Source organism: Rissa tridactyla, chromosome 7 (genome assembly GCF_028500815.1).
Source record: "Rissa tridactyla isolate bRisTri1 chromosome 7, bRisTri1.patW.cur.20221130, whole genome shotgun sequence".
Taxonomy (NCBI): Eukaryota; Metazoa; Chordata; class Aves; order Charadriiformes; family Laridae; genus Rissa; species Rissa tridactyla.
This window is the reverse complement of record NC_071472.1, coordinates 25,344,882-25,365,074: the sequence shown is the minus strand read 5'-3', so window position 1 is coordinate 25,365,074 and position 20,193 is coordinate 25,344,882. Positions and strand designations below refer to the sequence as shown.

The 20,193-nt window shown below is 40.5% G+C and overlaps 1 protein-coding gene and 1 long non-coding RNA gene across 19 annotated transcripts in view; one reads left to right on the top strand and one right to left on the bottom strand.

Moving 5' to 3' along the window:
• Nucleotides 1-45: 45 nt before the first annotated feature.
• Nucleotides 46-19,451, top strand: LOC128912733 (uncharacterized). 14 transcript variants are annotated; one of them, XR_008467738.1, is made up of 8 exons: nucleotides 46-184; nucleotides 5,653-5,719; nucleotides 6,556-6,766; nucleotides 7,710-7,765; nucleotides 8,985-9,105; nucleotides 12,432-12,736; nucleotides 15,361-15,660; nucleotides 18,019-19,451. It is a non-coding gene; the product is annotated as an uncharacterized LOC128912733 (long non-coding RNA). The 14 variants fall into 14 exon arrangements; XR_008467734.1 differs by lacking the exon at nucleotides 18,019-19,451 and adding an exon at nucleotides 16,865-16,945; XR_008467744.1 differs by lacking the exons at nucleotides 15,361-15,660; nucleotides 18,019-19,451 and adding exons at nucleotides 11,034-11,086; nucleotides 16,865-16,947 and having other exon boundaries at nucleotides 48-184; nucleotides 8,985-9,068.
• Nucleotides 7,919-20,193, bottom strand: part of ITGA6 (integrin subunit alpha 6) — a 48,688-nt gene continuing 36,413 nt past the window's right edge. For 4 of the 5 annotated variants that reach the window (XM_054209162.1, XM_054209163.1, XM_054209164.1 and 1 more), the window contains 13 exons: nucleotides 19,451-19,606; nucleotides 17,979-18,094; nucleotides 16,863-17,052; nucleotides 16,695-16,778; nucleotides 16,418-16,497; nucleotides 16,191-16,268; nucleotides 15,981-16,083; nucleotides 14,687-14,860; nucleotides 13,561-13,659; nucleotides 13,066-13,176; nucleotides 12,884-12,982; nucleotides 12,423-12,548; nucleotides 7,919-9,036 (listed from right to left, as the gene is read on the bottom strand). In XM_054209162.1, the coding sequence (XP_054065137.1) occupies nucleotides 8,878-9,036; nucleotides 12,423-12,548; nucleotides 12,884-12,982; nucleotides 13,066-13,176; nucleotides 13,561-13,659; nucleotides 14,687-14,860; nucleotides 15,981-16,083; nucleotides 16,191-16,268; nucleotides 16,418-16,497; nucleotides 16,695-16,778; nucleotides 16,863-17,052; nucleotides 17,979-18,094; nucleotides 19,451-19,606 (1,575 nt within the window). In that variant the 3' untranslated portion in view covers nucleotides 7,919-8,877. Of the gene's footprint in view, nucleotides 9,037-10,760; nucleotides 10,891-12,422; nucleotides 12,549-12,883; nucleotides 12,983-13,065; nucleotides 13,177-13,560; nucleotides 13,660-14,686; nucleotides 14,861-15,980; nucleotides 16,084-16,190; nucleotides 16,269-16,417; nucleotides 16,498-16,694; nucleotides 16,779-16,862; nucleotides 17,053-17,978; nucleotides 18,095-19,450; nucleotides 19,607-20,193 lie in introns of all 5 variants that reach the window. The other variant, XM_054209160.1, reaches the window with a different exon arrangement.

Sequence of the window (20,193 nt, the reverse complement as noted above, 5' to 3'; positions counted from 1 at the left end):
TCCCGTCCCAGCCCCACGCAGCGGCGACGGGGCGGAGGAGAGGGCGGCTCCGAAGGAGAGGGGCGGGGGGTGCCCGGAGCAGCCCGGCCCCCGCCGGCGGGGTCGGAGCCCCTGAGGCGGCCCCTCCGCTGCCACTATGCCTCGGGTGCCCGCTCGCTTCCCGGAGGAGCCCAGCCTCGGACAGGTACGGTGGTGTCGCTTACGGGGGGTGGTGTTCGCTAGCCCGCGGGGCGGGAAGCCGTGAGGGGAGCGGGGGCAGCGGTGGGTGTGAGGGGGCGGGCGGCGGTGGCTGGGACGGCAGGGGCCCTGCCGCGGGCGGCGTGTGCGCTCCGGCAGCGAGGCCGAAAGGTGCCCCCGCATCGGTGTTGGCACTGCGGCGGGGAAGGGCGGCCTGGGGTCGGCCCGCTCGGTGAACAGCGCGCTTGCCCTCGCCGCGGTCCCTGTCTGGGTCCGGGCCAGGCGGGCGGAGGCCTGTGAGGAGCGGGGGCCCCCTCGGGTGAGACCCCCCCGGAGTACTGCGTCCGGCTCTGGGGTCCCCAACAGCAGAAGGACATGGACCTGGACCTGGTGGAGCGGGTCCAGAGGAGGGGCACAAAGATGCTCAGAGGGCTGGAGCACCTCTCCTGCGAGGACAGGCTGAGGGAGTTGGGGTTGTTCAGCCTGGAGAAGAGAAGGCTCCAGGGAGACCTTATTGTGGCCTACCAGTACCTGCAGGGGGCCTGCAGGAAAGCTGAAGAGGGACTTTTTACAAGGGCATGTAGCGATAGGACGAGGGGTAATGGCTTCAAACTGAAAGAGGGGAGGTTTAGATTGGATATTAGGAAGAAATTCTTTACTGTGAGGGTGGTGAGGCACTGGAACAGGTTGCCTGGGGAGGTTGTGGCTGCCCCATCCCTGGAGGTGTCCCTGCCCAGGGCAGGGGAGGGTGGAACTAGATGATCTTTAAGGTCCCTTCCAACCTAAACCATTCCATGATGGCAGTGGGGACTTGGCTGCTTGGCTGTGGGGCTAAAACGGGAGGTAGCAGAAACCTACAGAAGCACTGGCTTTATTAGCACAGCTGCTGGCTGGTGTGTGGGCAGAGCCTCACCTGGGGGGCTTAAACTGTGATTTAACAGCTGTGGGCCTTCGTACTAGTGCACCTTGTCTCTCCTCAGCTGTGTGATGATCTGGAAAGGGGCACTACGGCCTCTACCAGCTCTTCGTGCCCTGCCCTGTGTCACGGTGTGCAAAGGAGAAAAAAGAAGGCAGGGATAGTTTGTTTCAGCGCTCAGGAAAAAGGAGAGGAAAAAGTAGGGCTTCTGTCTTTACAGATATACTCGCAATCGGTCAGCAATGAACACAATACATGTCTTTATTGGTTTAAAAAGTACTTGGACCGTATGTCACACTAAATCACTTTACTGGCTGTTAGAATGCTAATGCAACACGTGAAGTACCAAACAGTAGTATTTAATAGTTTCTTGTCCTACTCAGGTAGAAGTATCCGGAACATTAACAAAAAATGCAGTTAAGAGTGATTATAAGCTTTTCTGATAAATTTACTGCAGTGTAGATGTTGAATCCTGTAATTCAAGATTGTATACAATACAGTGCAATAGTGGATCTGGCCCTGTATCATTTGCTTCTTTTGTCGTGGATATTTATATTTGCCTGATGCATTTATCTTATGAAATCAACTCTTGAATATTGCTTGATTTCCTTTAAACATGCCTTGTGCCTGTGACTTGTCCATGACCTGATGGCAGGGATGGAGATCCAATGGCGTCTGCTAGAGCAGAAACCATTTTGTTATTTCTATCACATTAATCCATTCAATGCTTTGTTGGATTGCATGGAGCCTCCTATTAGAGAGATGAAGATACCATAATGAATTAAGGGCTTTTTTTTTTTTTTTTGATGTTGCATTGAAATACAGAAAACGTTGATTCAGTCTGCCTCCAGAGGCAATTTTCTGAGCAGTAACAGCACCAATAATACATAAAACCAAAGTGGTAGTTCAGGATTAGACTGCTTCATCTGGTTTGTACCTCCATCTTGTGCCAAAAAACGAATGGCTTTTTGTGTTCTGGCCAGGGAGTGGTGGCTAATGAGGCAAACTAACAGCTTGTCTGTCTTTGCAGTTCTTCTACAAATACAGGTTGCTGGCAGTTTTTGCTTTCTCACTACTTGTAGGCCTCTCCCCGAGAAGCACCAAATAGTAGCTCATGCTACTCAATTTTGTAATACTTTGGGAGTCCCACTTATGAATTGGCGTGCTTAAAACCAATTTATAATGGCCTCTCAGTTGTGAGTCGGTACTACTTTAAAGCAGTGCTTACAAGCAGTAAATTGGGTATTTATTAAGTTGTTGCCATTTCTTATGATGGCTCTGGATTGGCTTCATCTTTTATGCCTGTATGTGACTGTCATGATGCCTGATGAACTTACAAGCATGCCGTAAAACCTGGCCTAGTGCCTAAAGTTATCTTTGGACAGCAGTCCACAGACAGCAAATGTGGCAAAGGCTGTCAGAGGCTAAGTAAATTATTGCAATTTGTAAGCTAGAGCCCATTCTCAGTAATGTAAACAGTGAGCGTTTTTCTCAGGGAGAATCATGCAGGATGAGCAGTCACAGAAGTAAGTGTGGATAAAGAATTGTGGATAATTCCTTAAATGCTGTGTTCAGGGCAGGACAAACCCTCTCTGTTTACCTAAAGGTGTTTTCTTGGTCTTGTTTATACTACTGATCAGATAACGGAACATGTTTACATGGGTCAGTAAAATATTGGAGAATATTTTGAATTCTCTTTCTCTCTTCTCCCTCCCCACTTCCCCCCCATTCCTTATTAAAACCTGTTTCTCTCACTGACGATCTTCTGGGGGCTTACTCTGATCTGATCCAGTGTGACACTAGCTGCAGTTCTGATGTGCCAATTTCTGTGAATCCTTATGAACGCCAAAAAGCAGAAATGTATTATTTTTGTCAGTTGGCATTTTTCTACTCATATTCCTGCTTATTGGTGTTCCTGAAATTATAATACATCTGGATCCATAATTTAAATGGGATAGAACAAATCAGACTTCAGGATAATTGAAAACATACCAATTAGTTTTAACCTAAGCAATTTCATTATTTATTTTTTTTCCAGTTTAAGGTTTAATAAGATAATTGGAAGCATAGCATTCTTGCAGGGTGTTCCATAGAAGGACGTCTTGGTTTGTTAAGGTGATACTATAAATAACCCCTTACTGGAACTTGCCGTTCTTGGTTGCTGCATGTACTGGTGCTTTTTTTCTTTTCTTCCCTTTCTTCCAAAATAGGGGCGTTATAGATTAAGAAAAAAAACTTAAGTTGCCAGGTACAGATATCCATAGAATATCTCTTTTCTTTCAGTGGTTTATATGCTTTGCTGTAATGCCTGCAGAGTCATCTGGTCCCTCTATCCATGTCTCTTTTCAGCTTGTGTCCTTCCTCTGCACAAAGGCTTGTCATCGTTCTTAGGTTTTTGTCAGTAAGTTCAGCTGCTTTTGCTATTGTCATGGTTTAACCCCAGCCGGCAACCACGCAGCCGCTCGGTCACACACGCACACCCCCCAGTGGGATGAGGGACAGAATCAGAATGGTAAAAGTGGGAAAACTCTTTGGTTGAGATAAAGATGGTTTAATAAGTAAAGCAAAAGCTGTGCACGCAAGCAAAGCAAAGCAAGGAATTCATTCACAACGTCCCATGGGCAGGCAGGTGTTCAGCCACCTACGGGAGAGCAGGGCTCCATCACGCGTAATGGTTACTTGGGAAGACAAACACCATCACTCCAGACGTTCCCCCTTTCCTTCTTCCCCAGCTTTATATGCTGAGTGTGACATCATATGGCATGGAATATCCCTTTGGTCAGGTGGAGTCAGCTGTCCCGGCTGTGTCCCCTCCCAGCTTCTTGTGCACCCCCAGCCCAGTCGCTGGTGGGGTGGTGTGAGGAGCAGAAAAGGCCTTGACTCTGTGTAAGCCCTGCTGAGCAATAGCGAAAACATCTCTGCATTATTGACGCTGTTTTCAGCACAAATCCAAAACATAGCCTCATACTAGCTACTGTAAACAAAATGAACGCTATCCCAGCCAAAACCGGCACAGCTCTGTTAGAAAATTCTTAGGGTTACATTGGTTTGATGTGGCTTTGGTCTCTTCTTTTTTTGCAGGAGTAGAAATAAAAAGATATAAAAATGGCAACAAAGTTGGTCAGAAATATGGCATGGCTTCTGTATGTTATCAAATTGTAGATTCAAGAAGAGCATACAGAAGGTTTCGTTTATTTTTAATCCAGTATATAATTAAACTTTGGAGTGTGTGAATTTTTGCCACGTACAACTTTGTGACTCAAGAGCAGAAGGCAGTTGGATAAAGTTCATGGTTTATCATGGATGGCTTTTTCTTCCATAGGAAAATATACTACATTGCTGCTGATGTTGAGGGCTAACTTTTTGTGGGAACGCTAACAGCAAAGTATCACCATCATTCTGCTTAACTATTGGCCATTGTCAAAGCTGGAATCGATCACAGGCTGCCTTGTAAACCAGCTGGCAATGGTACAGTTCTCGGCTCTGGAACCTTAACTGTTGGTCCCCTCCGTGTCAAGAAACCAAGCAATACCCCGCCAGCATTTCTTTTAATCAATTTAGCAGTTGCTTAGTTCATATGCTCCTAGCAAGTTTTTGACTTTTCTGTCCCTTCTTCCCCTGTCTCCCAAAGACACTGAGATTGAGAGATACGAGGAAATAAATAGTTAGCACTGTATATTAATGGCGAGGGGTGTATATGTTGTTCCGCAGTAGGCAAGCCGCAGCAAGGCCACCTCTGCTTGTTAAAAACTCAGTTTTCTGACTTCTAGGATCTTTGAGACGGGTAAGCCCTGAAAAGGTGCTGCTTGCAAACAACCATTTTGCAGAGCTAGCAAATGGAGCAGGAAAGGGATCTGTCTTCAAGTATGGAAAACGCAAACTGCAGATTACTGCAGATTACTTCAGATTGCGCAAACTGTACCCCTGTACAATGACAGTATCACACCCTGGCTGGGGGTTAAGGCCGATTTCTGTGGCAATCGCTCAGGGTAAGGAGTTGCTGTCTTTGTCTCATGAGGCTTACGGTTAGGAGTCTTGCAAGGCTTATGAGGTTACAAAATTTGTACAGTATTAATTATGAATCCAGGGCCTGGGACGACAAATGGACATTTCAAGATGCCTGAGGACCGGGATTAAAAACTGAAGCGCTTACGCAGCCACTGTAGGGAAATACGCCGCTCACATTCTTGAGTTATCTGGCAAGGCAGCCAAAGCATGTCCCTGGGCTGCTTCTGGCTCAGAGCGCTGGCAACAGTTGCCTGTTTGCTTCATCACAGTTTGTTCTCCTGGGTTTTGCAAACCAACTGCTGACACTCTCACCTACTCTGTGCTGGGAGAAGTTATTTCAGTTGTTTGTACATAAGCAGCTTTCTGGTTCCCTGTAGTCTGTTTATTTTAGTTAAGACAGGCTGCTGCAGTGATGGTTAGCATTGTAATGTGGGTGCGCTGAATGGGGAGTGGAGTTTACGTGCCGCTTTCAAAAGCTTCCCTTCACCTTATGTGCCAGTTCCTGACACTTGCGTCTGAGCACCCTGTCCCATCTCTTCTTCCACGTATAGCCTCTGCACAGGTGATTATTGAAACTATGCTGCAATGGTCCCTTGTATTGAAAGCGTCTCTCATAAGGTACGTCTCCTGTGCTGTGACAGTTAAATATATGTGATGGTATTGCGGTGTACTAGCATTCAGTTTATGTACCTTAGGCTTATATAGTGTATGTGTGTATTATATGTATACGCCCAGAATACACATATATATATAGCACAAGTATAGTACACTAGGTTTTATATATGTGCATATATATACATATGTACTATACACATAGACTATTATGTATGGTACTGTACTACTGTGTATATAGTATATACTACTATATCTGTTACTATATGTGTATGGTATATATGAGCATATATAAAACCTAATATATTTGTACTATACTTCCTGTGATCAGCTACTCAGCTGTTCTTCCAGTCCATATTTCATCATCTTGTGGACAAATGTTTGTGGGTTTAGTTCTGTAAATAAGAGTAATTGTTTCATAAAAGCAGAGTGAGTCCACGTCTTTGACATGCTCTGAAAGATCTATCAGCACCTTCTGCTTCTAGTCCCAGAAGTTTCTTGGCTGCAACAATGAATACTGGCCTAGCAGGTGTCCTCCTAACCCTAATCTTCAGGCCTTGTCACATCAAAAGGCCTTTCCTTTCAGCAAAGGCAAGCAGAGCATCCTGTGAGAATTAACATCTTAAAAATGGAAATAAACTAGAGGTTTTCTCTAGGATTTTTTTGTGTGCGTGGATTTATTTTTCCCTGCATCTTTTTGGCTTTTCTGGGTTTTTTTGTGGAGCTGAAGCTGTACCCTGTGATCATACAATTGGCTGCCAATATCAAACTTCTGCTGATAAATACAGATAGGTATGCGAAGTCCTTGACTAGTTTTGGGTGTGTGCATCCATCTCCCCCAGTTACAGAAACAGCTGTCTGGCAGGGGAGCTTTTGGAAGACTGGTGCATTGAAGGTACCGCTGGGCAGCACAAGTGAAGTGTGGAAGGAGAGGGTGGCTCTGCCCCAAGAGGAGCTGACACTTGCTGTGTTGCCAGAGCCTGCTCTGCCAGACTCCATGCCTGACTCTTACCGATGCTGGAAACTGTGGCAAGCACCAGACAGCCTGCGAGGGTGAGATTGTGTGTTATCTCCCACAGCTGCCTTTGTGTGGGGGAGGGCACTGAGAGTTACGGCAATAGACAATTTGTTAAAAGCTTGCAATTTTCTGCTTGTTCTGCTAGTGAACTTAGCTATAGCTACATCAGTTAATTATGATAAGAAACCACTGTTACCAAAACAATGTTTAATTTAAAAAAAAAAATTTATTTCACACTTCTATACAAATATCCACAGGTAATTTCTAATAATGGAATGATGTAGCACTGCTAGCTGGTATTAAAAAGTTTGAGATAAAAGTATACCAGTGACATGACTTATTTTTCAAGAACTTTCAGTTTAACATGGCTAAAACATTCATGTTCTTAGGCGAGGGCCACAATCTGCTTCTAAATCCAAGGCTACTGGTCAAGCTTCTTAGCCTCTGATGAGCCTGGCTTCTGATACTGCTGAGCCTTTTGGCAAATAAGATAGATAGAATTTTAAAAGCTCAAAAACTGTGTAATAGCTAAATACATGTGTAAGTGTTCATAAAATCAGGGTCACAACATAATGAGATTATTTAGTGGGAAGAAGAAGAGTCTATTAAATGAATGCATTTCCTATAATGATAACTTTTTAAGTGATCACACCTTCCAAGAAGGTATATTCAAAGTTAGTAGTAAAAATAAGACACTTGACGACTGCCCTCCTAGCAGGTTTTTACCCTATGAGGGGAAAAAGTACCAAGAGGTTTTTGCATAGTTCAAATTACTAGCAATTAACATGCACACTTTTTGAGCAGAATTTTGTTTCACACGGAATAAACAATTGTGAACTAAATACTCATTCTTAAATAGTACCAACACTTTAGAACATGGGTAAAAAAGTAAACTCTTTAAATAGTTTCATCAGTTATGTTACAATAACTAAATTACTGATAAACACAACTTGTGGTTCTACTTTTATTAACATTCAGGTATTCAAGATGATTCAGTAGTCTCAACGTGGATAGCTCAGATCCCCGTAGTTAAGGTAAGTTAGGCATTTATAGCCTCCTTCAAGTGCTGTATAACAGTTGCAGTAGTCAATGCCTTTTGCCAAACAGGAAGTCCTTACGAAGCTGGAAAGCTGTTTCCAGAGAACCTCTCACTTTCTTGCAGTAAGTATAAAACTGTATCTAAACCCCCTACTTCTGCTTGGTGTCCAAGTTGTTAAATAGTCTGAAGTAATATACAAACCATGTTACAAGACCCGATAATTCCTATTACATCAAGTTACGAGTATCAGGAAAAAAAGCCCTGTACACATTACTGGAATAAATATTTACATTTTTAGAAAGCATAGGCACCTCCAGTGATGTATTAAAATGCAGTGAAAGCCTCAGGTCTCGTAATCTGAAGTTCAAAAACACAGTGGATTTGAAGGTTCAGTTAAGTCTTTGGCCTAACAGTTAGTCAAAGACAATGATTTATAACAAAAATAAATACAAAAATGACTGAAATATATATATATACAAAAAGTACATCTAGTATTCAAGCCTCTTTTAAAAAAAACCTGTGTATATTTGTTTTGAGCAAGAATCACAATCTGATCTTAAAAAAAAAAATGGAGCAACATGACCTATTGCACATGTAATTTAAGATGATGCTTTTTGTTAAACCCTAACTACTGCAGCAGGCAAAGTTTATGACTAAAGTAGATTTGCAGGTCTTCAGATTATACTCAAACAAAGCGTGTTAAGGCCACTGTGTGTTTATAACGGACTGTGCATTGAGGGAAGGATGGAGAACCTGTCTTGACCTTAACCATGCATGCCTTGCACACCTAAGAAGGTTAGGATCACAGGAAAAGGTCTGTGGTAGTGGTTTTGCATATTTTGCAGAAAAGACCCCAGATCAATACAGCATCTTCTAAAGTGTGAGTTAGATTTGAAGGGGAAAAGAGGCAGTCTGGAAATTAAATAATGCAAATAAAGTCTGTTGATGAAGCAATTTTAACTGTGCAAACAAAAGCCTCAATATAAGTAGTAATATCTACAATCAAATGGTGAATGTCCATAGTGTTCATAGGTCTAACTCCATCAGTATTCCATTAATGAAAACATTACCCTCTATCTGAACTTTGTGGATGGAAAGTATTTTTCCCTAAGAATAACTTTCATTTTCATTCCATTTTGTGAACCACTGTTTTGTCTCAAGGTCTTTGCATTTCCCATCTTTGATCTGTCGCTCTTCTTTTCGAATTCTTACAGCATGGTATCGGGGGACACTGTCTTCGTACCTAGAACGCTGGAAGAACCCGCACTGCGGCAGAGAAGAAAAAGAACAGTTTAGGTGTAAGTTGCTGCCAAAGTACTACAATTATAGAGGCAAGTAAATTCTTCCTTTGCACAAACATACAGCTAAGAAAATTGAAAACAAAAATACGTAGAGCAAAATTGTAGCTTATGTAGCTGTAAAAAATGTGAGCCAACTGGTGTACGTTAGTTGCTCCAACAGCAGCTGAAGACAAATGGCATAGTCTGACAATCCAGTAATCCTCAAAAAATCCAGTAAACCTTAAAAATATTCCACCCACTAACTTTCTAAATTTGTTTCGCAAGTCTTGTAAGTCTTCTTTATAAAGCTGCTCATTCATTTAATGAGATAATTTAATGCTGCACAAAGAAATAGATACAGCTCAGGAAAGCTTGTTTCTCCTCAATCCAAGATAGGTATGTACTTCAGCATCTTCCTGTATGGTGACATGATTTACCTTTAAAAAACCTACAGAAAGATTTCCAGAGCCTTCAAGAAAAGTTACACTAGGGCCTTGTTTTTCAAAGCACCATCTCAACTACAGTCACGAACATGAGTCTTGCTCAGTTAGCATAAAAAACGGATGTAACTTGAAAATTCTGTAATGTGCCATGACACAACTAGATGAAATCCAGTACCGCTTATTTATTTGCCCTGTGGTTCATTATTCAAAGATACTGTAAAATACTAATTTTATCTATTGAGGAATGGACTGAAATTAATTTTCAAAACAAAATAGAGCTATGGCCACAGTGTTACAAAGATGATAACTGGTAAACACTCAACTTTACAAGCTTATGGGTCACTGATGTCGAGATTAAGGCTAAGAGACATTTGTGCCATCCAGCTGTCATTAGGTACAGCTAGGAATAAAAAAGATTAAAGCAGCAAGGTTTTGTTCATAGTATTTGGGGTGGTGGGGTTTTCTGGTTTTGTTTGGGTTTGTTTTTTTTTTTAAATATGTACTAGAACTTCCATGGGACTGAATTTTTAAAAAAATTACATCCAGACATAGACCAAATCGTTAGACCTCTCTTAGTTAAGACTGCATTAGACATTGTTTTCATGTATTTTAGTTAAGAATTCCTCCCCACCCTGATCCCAAGCATCACCTATTAATATAGTGTACATGCATGTAATATCTTAAGTTGAATAAAGGTTGCTAGGAGCATAAATCATCATGCATCTAGTAGCTTCAGCAGAGGAAAGTGTTCCTAGAAAAGTATACCTTAGAACTGAAGGAAAACAGATGTTTCCACAGTAATTAAATCCTCATTATGAAAACGTCTTTCATTATAAGCAACATTTATCTTTTAGCATGCACTAAAGGTTAGTAAAGCAAGTTTTTTTATCATCCACGTAGTCTTAGCTTTAAATCTTAACTCTACATTGTTGGTCACTATCTCCCAATCTTAAAAAAAAAAAAAAAAAAACAAAAACCACTTACTTGTACTGTTAAAACATAAATTTAAAAAAAACCCCAAACTTAAACAACATTGCAACAGATCAAGATGTTTTCTAAAGAAATAAACAAAAAGCTTTTTAGACCAAGGTAAACACCTGTGTTTGTTCACGCGCACCAAAAGCTGAAAATCTATCGACAGAACGAGCAAGCAAGTACGATAGTTTGAAATACAAAAGTTAATAGAACATGTGCAGTAAAAGCTTCAGTTAGCCACCGCAACCATAGCATGTGCCACAGCTAAAAATTAAAAAATATCATCAATTACCAATTACAGAAGTAGATCAATACTATGCATCAGAAGTAAGCCTCTCTTTATCAGATGGCTGAGCATGGATCTCAGCCTTGTGATATGTGGCATCGTAATGATCTTTCTTATTTCTCTTGAAGAAACCACACTACAAGGAAGCAAGGCATTTAGTCAATTTTTGTGGGCTGGAGGAAGTCAAACCTATTAAAACTGCCTTAAATTACTGAACTATCTTTCAATCTCCCTTCACAGGCAAAAAAAAATAAATCACAATAACTCATCTGTTTCTAGATCTGAGAACTTCTTGGACTAACTCAATCTGTAAAATAATAGAATTGCTTGAGGTAAAGAATATTATTTTAGAGGCATTTTGACAGATTTGTAATGCATCTGTTGTTTTGCATTTTGGTTTTTTTTGGTGTGGTGTGTTTTTTTTTTTTTTTTTTTTTTTTTAAGAAAAGCTACTATAAAGTGTGTCCAGAGCAACTAAAGCTTGTTGTCAAGAGCAGAAAGAAGTCTATTCAGAAACCTGTTTGTGGACTAGTGCACAAGATAGACAAAAACATGCAGCAGAACAAAAATGAGTACTGCTTTGACCCGTACAACACAAGCATTTGTCTTAAACCAATCATGTAATTTTCTTTGAAGCACCATCTTTGTCCTTTATAAGATGGCACAGTGTTTGTCATCAAAAGAAGCATTTTAACCTGTCTGTGCATATGTGAAAATGTATTTTCATGTGCAGTAAAACACTAGTAATAATTTAACAGCCCACCCAAAGTATTAATTCATCAGGAAGATTTGCAGCAGGGGCTGGGCATTTATTAGAAAATAGGGAAGTCGGAACTCCCCTGGGAGAAGTAACCTGCAGCAAATGATAGCTCCTCAGCAAAGCCAATTGCTGCAGTTTCTCCAGAAGAAAGTAAGTGACAGACAGGATGTTCTTCTTCACCGCTTCTTTCTTAATAACCTTCTGCTATCCCGTAACAGCAAATACTAACAGCCTGTGCCTGTAAAAACTAAGAATAAAGGACGGCCTTGTTATACTTGGAACCACAATTACTTGTAAAAACGCCAGAGGTAGTTAGAAGAATAGGTACTTGGGGTTTTTTTTTCCCTTTTGCAAATTGTTACCTTTTTGTTATACACACTTATTTTCTCCTTTAGGGTTTTCTAAGGTAAAAAGCCAATACTACAGAAATTCACCAACAGACTGGCTATGTATTATTTCTGTATACCTTTTGGTTATTTTCATCCACTAGGAGTTTAATGGTATTTCTAAAGTTCTGAGAACAAAGCCTTGCTAAAACATTTGTAGATAGTTCACATGAAGTTTTACGCCTAACTGCAGAAGCCCCAATTAGCTGTATCCATCCGTATCGAAGTACCTATGGCCTCTGAACATTTCTCTCATGTTTTGCTCAGAGCTCAAAATACTTCCTTTTTGAGGATGTGGAAAAAGAAAATAAAATTATAACAAGTCTTCCCATATAACCATTTTCCTTCCAAATGTTACAAAACTGAGAAACTGATAACGGTAATGTATGTTTTGGGCAGTTTTGCTCTATTTTGAGTCCCAAATGCAAATGAAAATACTTAATCATTTGCTTAATTAGTTTGCTATCTTGTCAGGAACTGTAGACCAGGAAATGTAAAATAACCAGATGAATAAAAACTCACCTTCCACAGTAAGAATACCAACAGCGCAAGCATCAGTATTCCAGCAAAAATAGCCACCGAGATGATCCACCAAGGTACTCCTGTATAAAGTGCTACTGGTTTTGCAGGAAAGACAGTAACACGCACCTAAAGGAGAGAAAGTATGTGACAATGGAAAGAGCATTTCAGAAGCATCCATGTTTAATATAGAGCTGCAATTTATACAGTCATCTCTTCTCTAACAAGACGACTTCTCTCTCTCATCTACAAAATGTTTTTGAAGATAAAGTTGATCAATTTGATATAGTAGTGGATTTTTCCAACCCAATTAAAAGGTAAAAACAATCAGTAATTCAAAACTCAGTTAAAAAGCTAAACTTTTAGCTACTTGTGTTTTAAAATAGTGGGGATTTTTTGGTGTTTGATATAAACTGGAAACATCACAAGCATAACATACAGTTAGCATCAAGTGTTGAACCTACCTGAGCAGCTTCATTTGTGAGTTTAACATTCTTCGCTGCAACAGGAACACTGATTGAAGCCCTAACGACAATGTCCAGGTAGTTCATTTTGGAGTATTCCTGTTCCAAAATAAAATACGGACATTAGACGCAGAACGGGAAAGAACTCTGACCTTTCAAAAATGTCAGGTAAGAGGACTTACTTCTAAGAAAGTACTGTTCCACAGCCTGGAACGCAGCACAATAGATGCCTTGCTGTCTAAACCCTTCAGGGGACACTTTATGTCCACGCAGCGTGCATTCACATTGCAGTCCTGCAATTACACATTTGTACATGTAAATAAAGATACATCCTCACAAATTGTTTAAAGCCTCCCCCGCCCCCCCAAGATTAAAAATTAGATTATATGCATCATATTTATGTGCAAGAACCAAAATCTGTTTGTACTGACAGCAATAGGGAAATACAATGAAGATGCTATTGCCTTTTTATTTCAATGTAGTAACCACACAGGGATACTTTCCTATTTCTTTCTCATCAGTAGATAATGGTCAAATTTTAAAAGCATCGATACTTGGATTTAAGATAAAAACAAAGCAAAGAGATACCTTCTTTCACCCTGATAAACTCAGAAAAACCCTGTAGTGAGTGCAGGGGGAGGTATGTGACAAGACTTTAGTTGGGGCAATAGGCTTACCAAGGTCTTGTATTTTCTTTCTGAGAATAAAGAAAAGGCCTTGCTGTCTGTAATCTGCTTCTCTGCAACCTCACGTTTCCTTCTTGAGTTATGGGATTCCTAAAAGAGAAAGAAAGGAAAAAAAACCCACACAACAAAACATTAAGAGAGTTTAATAGTTTATCATAAGTGTCTCTGAATTCTGACCCCATACAAGCAGAGAAACAAGCTCAAGACTATTTTCTTGTTCCAAGATCAGCACGTGAGTGACATCATTATATATCCCTACTTATCTACATTTATTGCTAATAGTAGAGTCAGGACAACTACCAGATTTTGAGATTACCTAAAGAAAGGTCAACTGACTTCTTTCTTTAATAGGTCAAGGGGGGGGTTAGATTTACAAAGCTTTCAATGCTATTTCCATTTTTGTTCTATATAAAGAGTATTAATGTTACTATGCTAAAGAATAAGATTGTGCTATGATCAGTAGATGCCTTTTTTTTTAAACTGTGTATTAATTGTACTCATTGAAAGTTTCATTAACTAATGTAGTGATCTGACAAGAATGGGTTTATGTGCATGAAGTTTTAATGTGAAAATTAGAACTCCTAAATGATTTTAAGATTATATGAAAAAAAATAACGAATCCTCAGGGTTTAGGGAAAAAATCTTGCTAGATAGGCACAATGAAGGGCTATGAAACTTGCTCGAGAAATTCTTTTTATCATATTTGTCGTAAATGAGTAAATTTAAATGCAAGCCCTTTCTCTTTAAAAAACTGCATGGAATTCCCCCAGGCTGGGGAGACGCTTACTGTTGTTTATTGTTTTTCTGTGTAAGAACTCAATCAGTTTTCAATAATGCTGATGAAATTCATTAAAGCAAACAGCGACTTCAGCATATGACAGCAGTGCCCATTGCAAAACCAGACACCCTGACATAGCATCTATCCTTCAGCATGTTATCCTCTTTAGCTGTTACAAAGTCTCCTAATAAGCTTAAGACTTGATACGTTCTTCATGTATTGTGCTCACACTCAAGACAAAAAAAAGTCCTTGTGGAGGCAAGCTCTTGTGCCCTACTGTCACATGCTGCGGTGCTTCCACGGTGTGCTAATTCAGGAACAGAAGACAGGGCAACATACCGCAACACGCAAACTATTGATTTCATTCTCGGGTTGGCAGGAGACTTTTTCCAAGCCTTTGGAATCTATTTTCATCAAATAGAGCAGCCATTTGCCATTACTAATTTCTTTCGGCCATTGGATGTCCAGGGAAGCGGTACCAAATGTTTTCAGTGGTCTGCCCAAATTAGTTACCTGTTAAAACAAACAGTCTTTAAACTGTGAAATACTTTTTAAAGGGATTTTCTTCTCAAGGGAAGGTGTTACTGACTTGGGCAACTTTTAAACATGCAGCTAACAGGAAATTTAAAAGCAGATGAAAGACGGTCAAAACAGCATAAAGACAAAGCATATACTGAAACTAGCACACTCAGATAGCAAGTAAATAGAGAGTTTAAACATATAAGGATTAAAATTCCCTAACGTGAACTTTAAGCTGTTGATTTTTAGAAATCTGTCTTCATGTGAAACAATAACAACTCCAATTCAGAGTTAACAAATCATTCAATTACATAACTCAGGCAAATTGCAAGTTTATGAGGAACTCTGACACAGAAAGATAACCAGCTCTTGCTCTCCTAAGTCTGAACAGTTGTTTCTCAACATGTTTTTTGCTTTCTTAGTGTTGCTGTTCATGATAGGAAGTCTAAAACAGATACTCTATCTGTTTATACTACTTTAATACATGCATGTAGGTACAGAAGGAAGTAAAGGACTGACAGAGATGGACTTTAATCCTCACAAACTACAGCGGGGCTTGCATTAACGGTGTAGAAAAAGCAACACACTTTCTGATAAACCAAGATTTTACAGAACCAACATCGTCTCTCCCAGCCTTCTTGATTTATTAATTAGGCAGAAGACCAAAAGAGTGAAATAGACCCACACATTCAAAGTGGCTCCTGCAGCGTCCCCCTGTGCTTGCTGAATCCTGCATGCAGGAAGTACCCACGCTCGCCGTCTGTGTGCCTCAGCCAACACCTGGGCATGCCACAGTGAGTGTTCTGGGTTTAAATCTTGTTCCCTTCCTGCGCAGGGTTTCATGCTGTACAACTGAACGTGCATGAACTGCTCCAAAAAACAAAAAGCGTACAGCCAGCCTCAGGCCACTTCCTCAAAAGATGATCGTAAAACATCAAGGCCTAAAGAAGCTCTAGTCTGCAGTCAGACTGCATGTTCTGATTAGGAAGTCAGGATTTTGGGACAAGAAAAGCCAATTTTAAATCCAGAAACCTTTCCAAGTATTCGTATGCATAAAGAGAGAAGCTGTTCATTCGATTAAAAGCAGTGGTTGGCATTAATCTAAATTACTCACTCTGAATTCATATTCTATGAGGTTTCCAATATCATCTTCAGATTTCATAGCACTCTCACCAACGATGTTACCTCCAAAATATACCTGAGAAGGCTTAGCAACTCTGTTCGGGTGGGGGTGGGGAAGGAGAATAATCAGATTTTAATGAAGTCTGCAGCAAAACTGTCGTCCCCACCCCCCCACACCATTTGTTACGCTGTCAACACTTACCCAGCGAGTGATAAAAGCAATTCAAGAACCACTTTAGCACTAGCTGTAATTGGAGTCAAATTAACTTGAGTGCTTGTTCTACAACGAAAAGGAAACAATGCTGTTTATTTTACAAATTTAGTCGTTTTCACTTTACTATTAAGTTGCTTTTGTGTATCGAACAAATTAATTTGAAATGTTTACAACTTTATATAAAAACATAGCATGCACATACAAAGAACACTTACGTTTCCAACTTCAGATTAATGTCCAAGTCTGTTGTATCAACATTAACTTTAGTGGTACTTAAGATCAGATAAAAGGTTACCTAGACAAGAAATAACATCCATGAAATATGTAAACATTTTATAGAATATATTAGTATATGCAATATTATAGAAATACGACATCAAGTTCTAGAGTTAAAAAGGCAGATCCCAAAACAGATGTCCAGTTATGACACACAGAAACTTTGGATGACTGCAGTCAGGATTTTATAACTCAAGTGAAATAGGTACAACTTACGTTGGAATTTCTTTTGAAAGGATTTCCAAGTTCACACTCCGCTTGAGAACCATTTTGGTTGGCACCACATGTTAGCTGTTTTTCCTGATTAAATAGAATACATTCTTAAGTAAAAATATGCAGAAAATATTTCAAAATTTTAGTATCTTTTTTCTTAAAAATACTTACAGGATAACCCCTCATCTCCCTGAATGCAGAATACGTCAGACTGTCTGGAAAAGTTGCAATTAGTTTAGCTTCATAGGCATCTTCACCATCTTTTTGTGGATTTTTTGCATCAGATGGATTGTTTGTCACTGTTATTTCCAGGGCAATATCTTTCTGATCTTTCAGAACAAGCACTGGCATGCCGTTTTCACTACAGGAACAGAGTATACAGGGTTGTATGCATTAGGAAAACAAACATGTATGAAAGTTTGCTTCTTACTATAGTTTACCCAAATGTAATTCCCTCTATTAGGGAAGAATTACTGTAAGACCATAAACGCATGAATGGTCATAAGTTTTTTTTCCCAGACAAGTATTTCGTCTCTGAAAGTGGCCAGCAGTTAGCAGGATACAACAGACTGATACACTCCTCAAGTAATCAAGAGTTGATATAGTATTTCTGAACCAGCACTTGTTTAATAGTGATTAATTTTCTCTGAATAAATCAACTGTCCTACTTTCTTTTTGTAAAGTATACACGCTTTTGGTTTCCGAGTCAGATTGTGGCACTCACTACTAAAGGTGACTGACAACAATAAGTAAACACACTTCCTTTTTTTTTTTGTTATACACCTCCTTTCTCATTTCACTGGCCCTCCAGGGAGGAAGGATGCAGCGGGACATTAAGTGCGTGTTACGGCAAAGTGATTTCTCTGTTCAGTTCTCTGTAACTGCTTGTCTTGGGCTACTAGACTATGGTATATCACGTTGTCATACTCGCAATCAAATTTCATCTCAAAAATAGTGAACAGTAGCACATAATAAACTTCCACAAGGCTGGTTTAGAATCTCATTTCCACAGGGGTTAGAACCCTTTTTTTCCAACTTTTAGCCCACACCTGCACAGTTGTGGCCACTTTGTACCTGCTGGGCTCGGTACCATCCCTCTTCTTCTAAAGCTCATTCCTGCTCCCCCGGCTTCCTCACCCTGACAGATCAGTAAGTAGTACCTACACAGGCCCGTGTTTGGCAGATTAACAGAACAAAGCTGCTCTACCTCCCAAAATCCTCTCCTGAAAGTTATTTTAAGCACTTGTTAATAATTTGATTTTTAACAATGCACTAATCAAGGCTTACATCGGTAAATAAGTAAACCTGTCTTCATTTCCTTCTCTAGTACAGAACCGGTACTGAAGTTTCAGATTGCTGTGACATTCATTGTCTTCTCCACATCCTTCTTTTAAGAACTCCACCTAAATAAAACAAAAGCATTTTTACTGCACACCACATGATACTAGCTTAAAACAAGATTTCTGATGTGCACGGTGTAAAGCATCTACAGGGAACTCAGAGACACTTTCCTGGATGAGTATGATTTTAACCTGACCCTTCTTGTCTGTCAAGGGAGTTTTTCTTTGTGAGACATAGCCCTTGATGCTGAGAATTTAGACTTTTAAATGTGACTAAAAGACAGAGTTAGATAACTCTATGTGAGAGGTATGCTTCTAACAAGGAAAAACATCCTTAAATCTGATTCTTCAGTGAGCACTGAGGAAACGAGATCTTTTACCCGAGATATTCCCTCTCTTTTACGTCACTGCTGCAGAGCTCTAATGCTGTTAGAGCATCCTAACTGTGGAAGAAGTAGACTGGACATTAGTTTGTGATGTGGATAAGCATTCACAGCAGGAGGCGATGGATAAGCCAGCACTGTGCCCTTGTGGCCAAGAAGGCCAGTGGTCTCGTGGGGTGTATTAAAAAGAGCGTGGCCAGCAGGTTGAGGGAGGTCATCCTCCCCCTCTGCTCTGCCCTGGTGAGGCCACATCTGAAGTACTGTGTCCAGTTCTGGGCTCCCCAGTTCAAGAAAGACTGGAGAGAGTCCAATGGGAGGGCCACAAAGATGATCAAGGGACTGGAGCATCTCTCTGATGAGGAAAGGCTGAGAGACCTGGGGCTGTTTAGCCTGGAGAAGAGAAGACTGAGGGGGGATCTCATCAATGCTGATCAATATCTAAAGGGTGGGTGTCAGGAGAATGGGGCCAGACTCTTTTCAGAGGTGCCCAGTGACAGGACAAGGGGCAACAGGCACAAACTGGAACATAGAAAATTCCATCTCAACATGAGGAAAAACAGCTTTCCTTTGAGGGTGGCAGAGCCCTGGCACAGGCTGCCCAGAGAGGTGGTGGAGTCTCCTTCCCTGGAGATAGTCAAAACCCGCCCGGACACGTTTCTGTCCAACCTGCTCTGGGTGACCCTGCTCTGGCAGGGGGTTGGACTAGATGCTCCAAAGGTCCCTTCCAACCCCTGCCATTCTGTGATTTCCATTTTTAATCAAAAGTACATTTCACCCTAAACTTGTTGGGGAGAGAAAAAAAAAATACCTAGCAGCTATACCATCTTCACTTTTGTTGCAAAAGAAACACAGGATCTAGTTCATAACATTTTGTAACAAGTTCATACCAAAATATAAAATATAAGCCAGTATAAAATATAAGTCCAGTGCCACCCCAGTTATTTCCTTTCGTCATAATTTAGGTTTCTACAGTCTTTAAAATTCAGTGATTTATCGAAGTGCAGATTTATGGGAAAATGTGATATCAAAGACTTACTTTTGTGGTCTTTGTCTCAGATTCATTTGAATTTAGAATTGGTATAAGATCCGGAAGCGCTCGCTCTTTTCTTGGGGACGGTGAGCTAGACTCCAGGCCGGCAATTTTAACACTGACTGATATTGGAATGGGGCGTAGCTTATCTTTAATTTTTTCCTGTTAAAATATTTTAAATGGCATAGTTAGTGAACAGCACAGAGAAGAAAACAAAAAGACTAGCTTTTGATATACATTTTAGAATAAGCTGTAAAGTAAAATCTTTGCTGCTACATTTCACAGTATTAAAACTATTCACCACACAGAAAGCCAGCATTTTCTAAAAACGTGCAAGAACCCAAGGAGCCTAGCCCTGCTGTCTTGTCTGTTTTTTCTGGCTTCCCGATCTGATGATTTCTCTCACCATTAAGAATTCCCAGGAATAACAGGTGGTAACTTGGGCAAGTGAAATTCACACTACAACAGTAAAATAACACACTTTCTCCCTATTGTGTAAGTTCAAGCTCTTTAATTTGCTGTGGTCAAAAGCACCTTGGAGGCTCATTACGGCTGAGCTGTGGCTGGGAATCTGTTCGGCTTCTGGAGTGATGCCGCCCTTAAGGGCCAGTGTAGCAGCCAAGTCAGAGAGCACGTACCAAGCTTTCTCGTCCTGCCCATTCATCCCCTCCAAAATCCCATTGGGTTAAAATTCTTTTCCTAGCCAGCCACACCATTCAATTCTATAACAATTACTTCCACTGGAAACT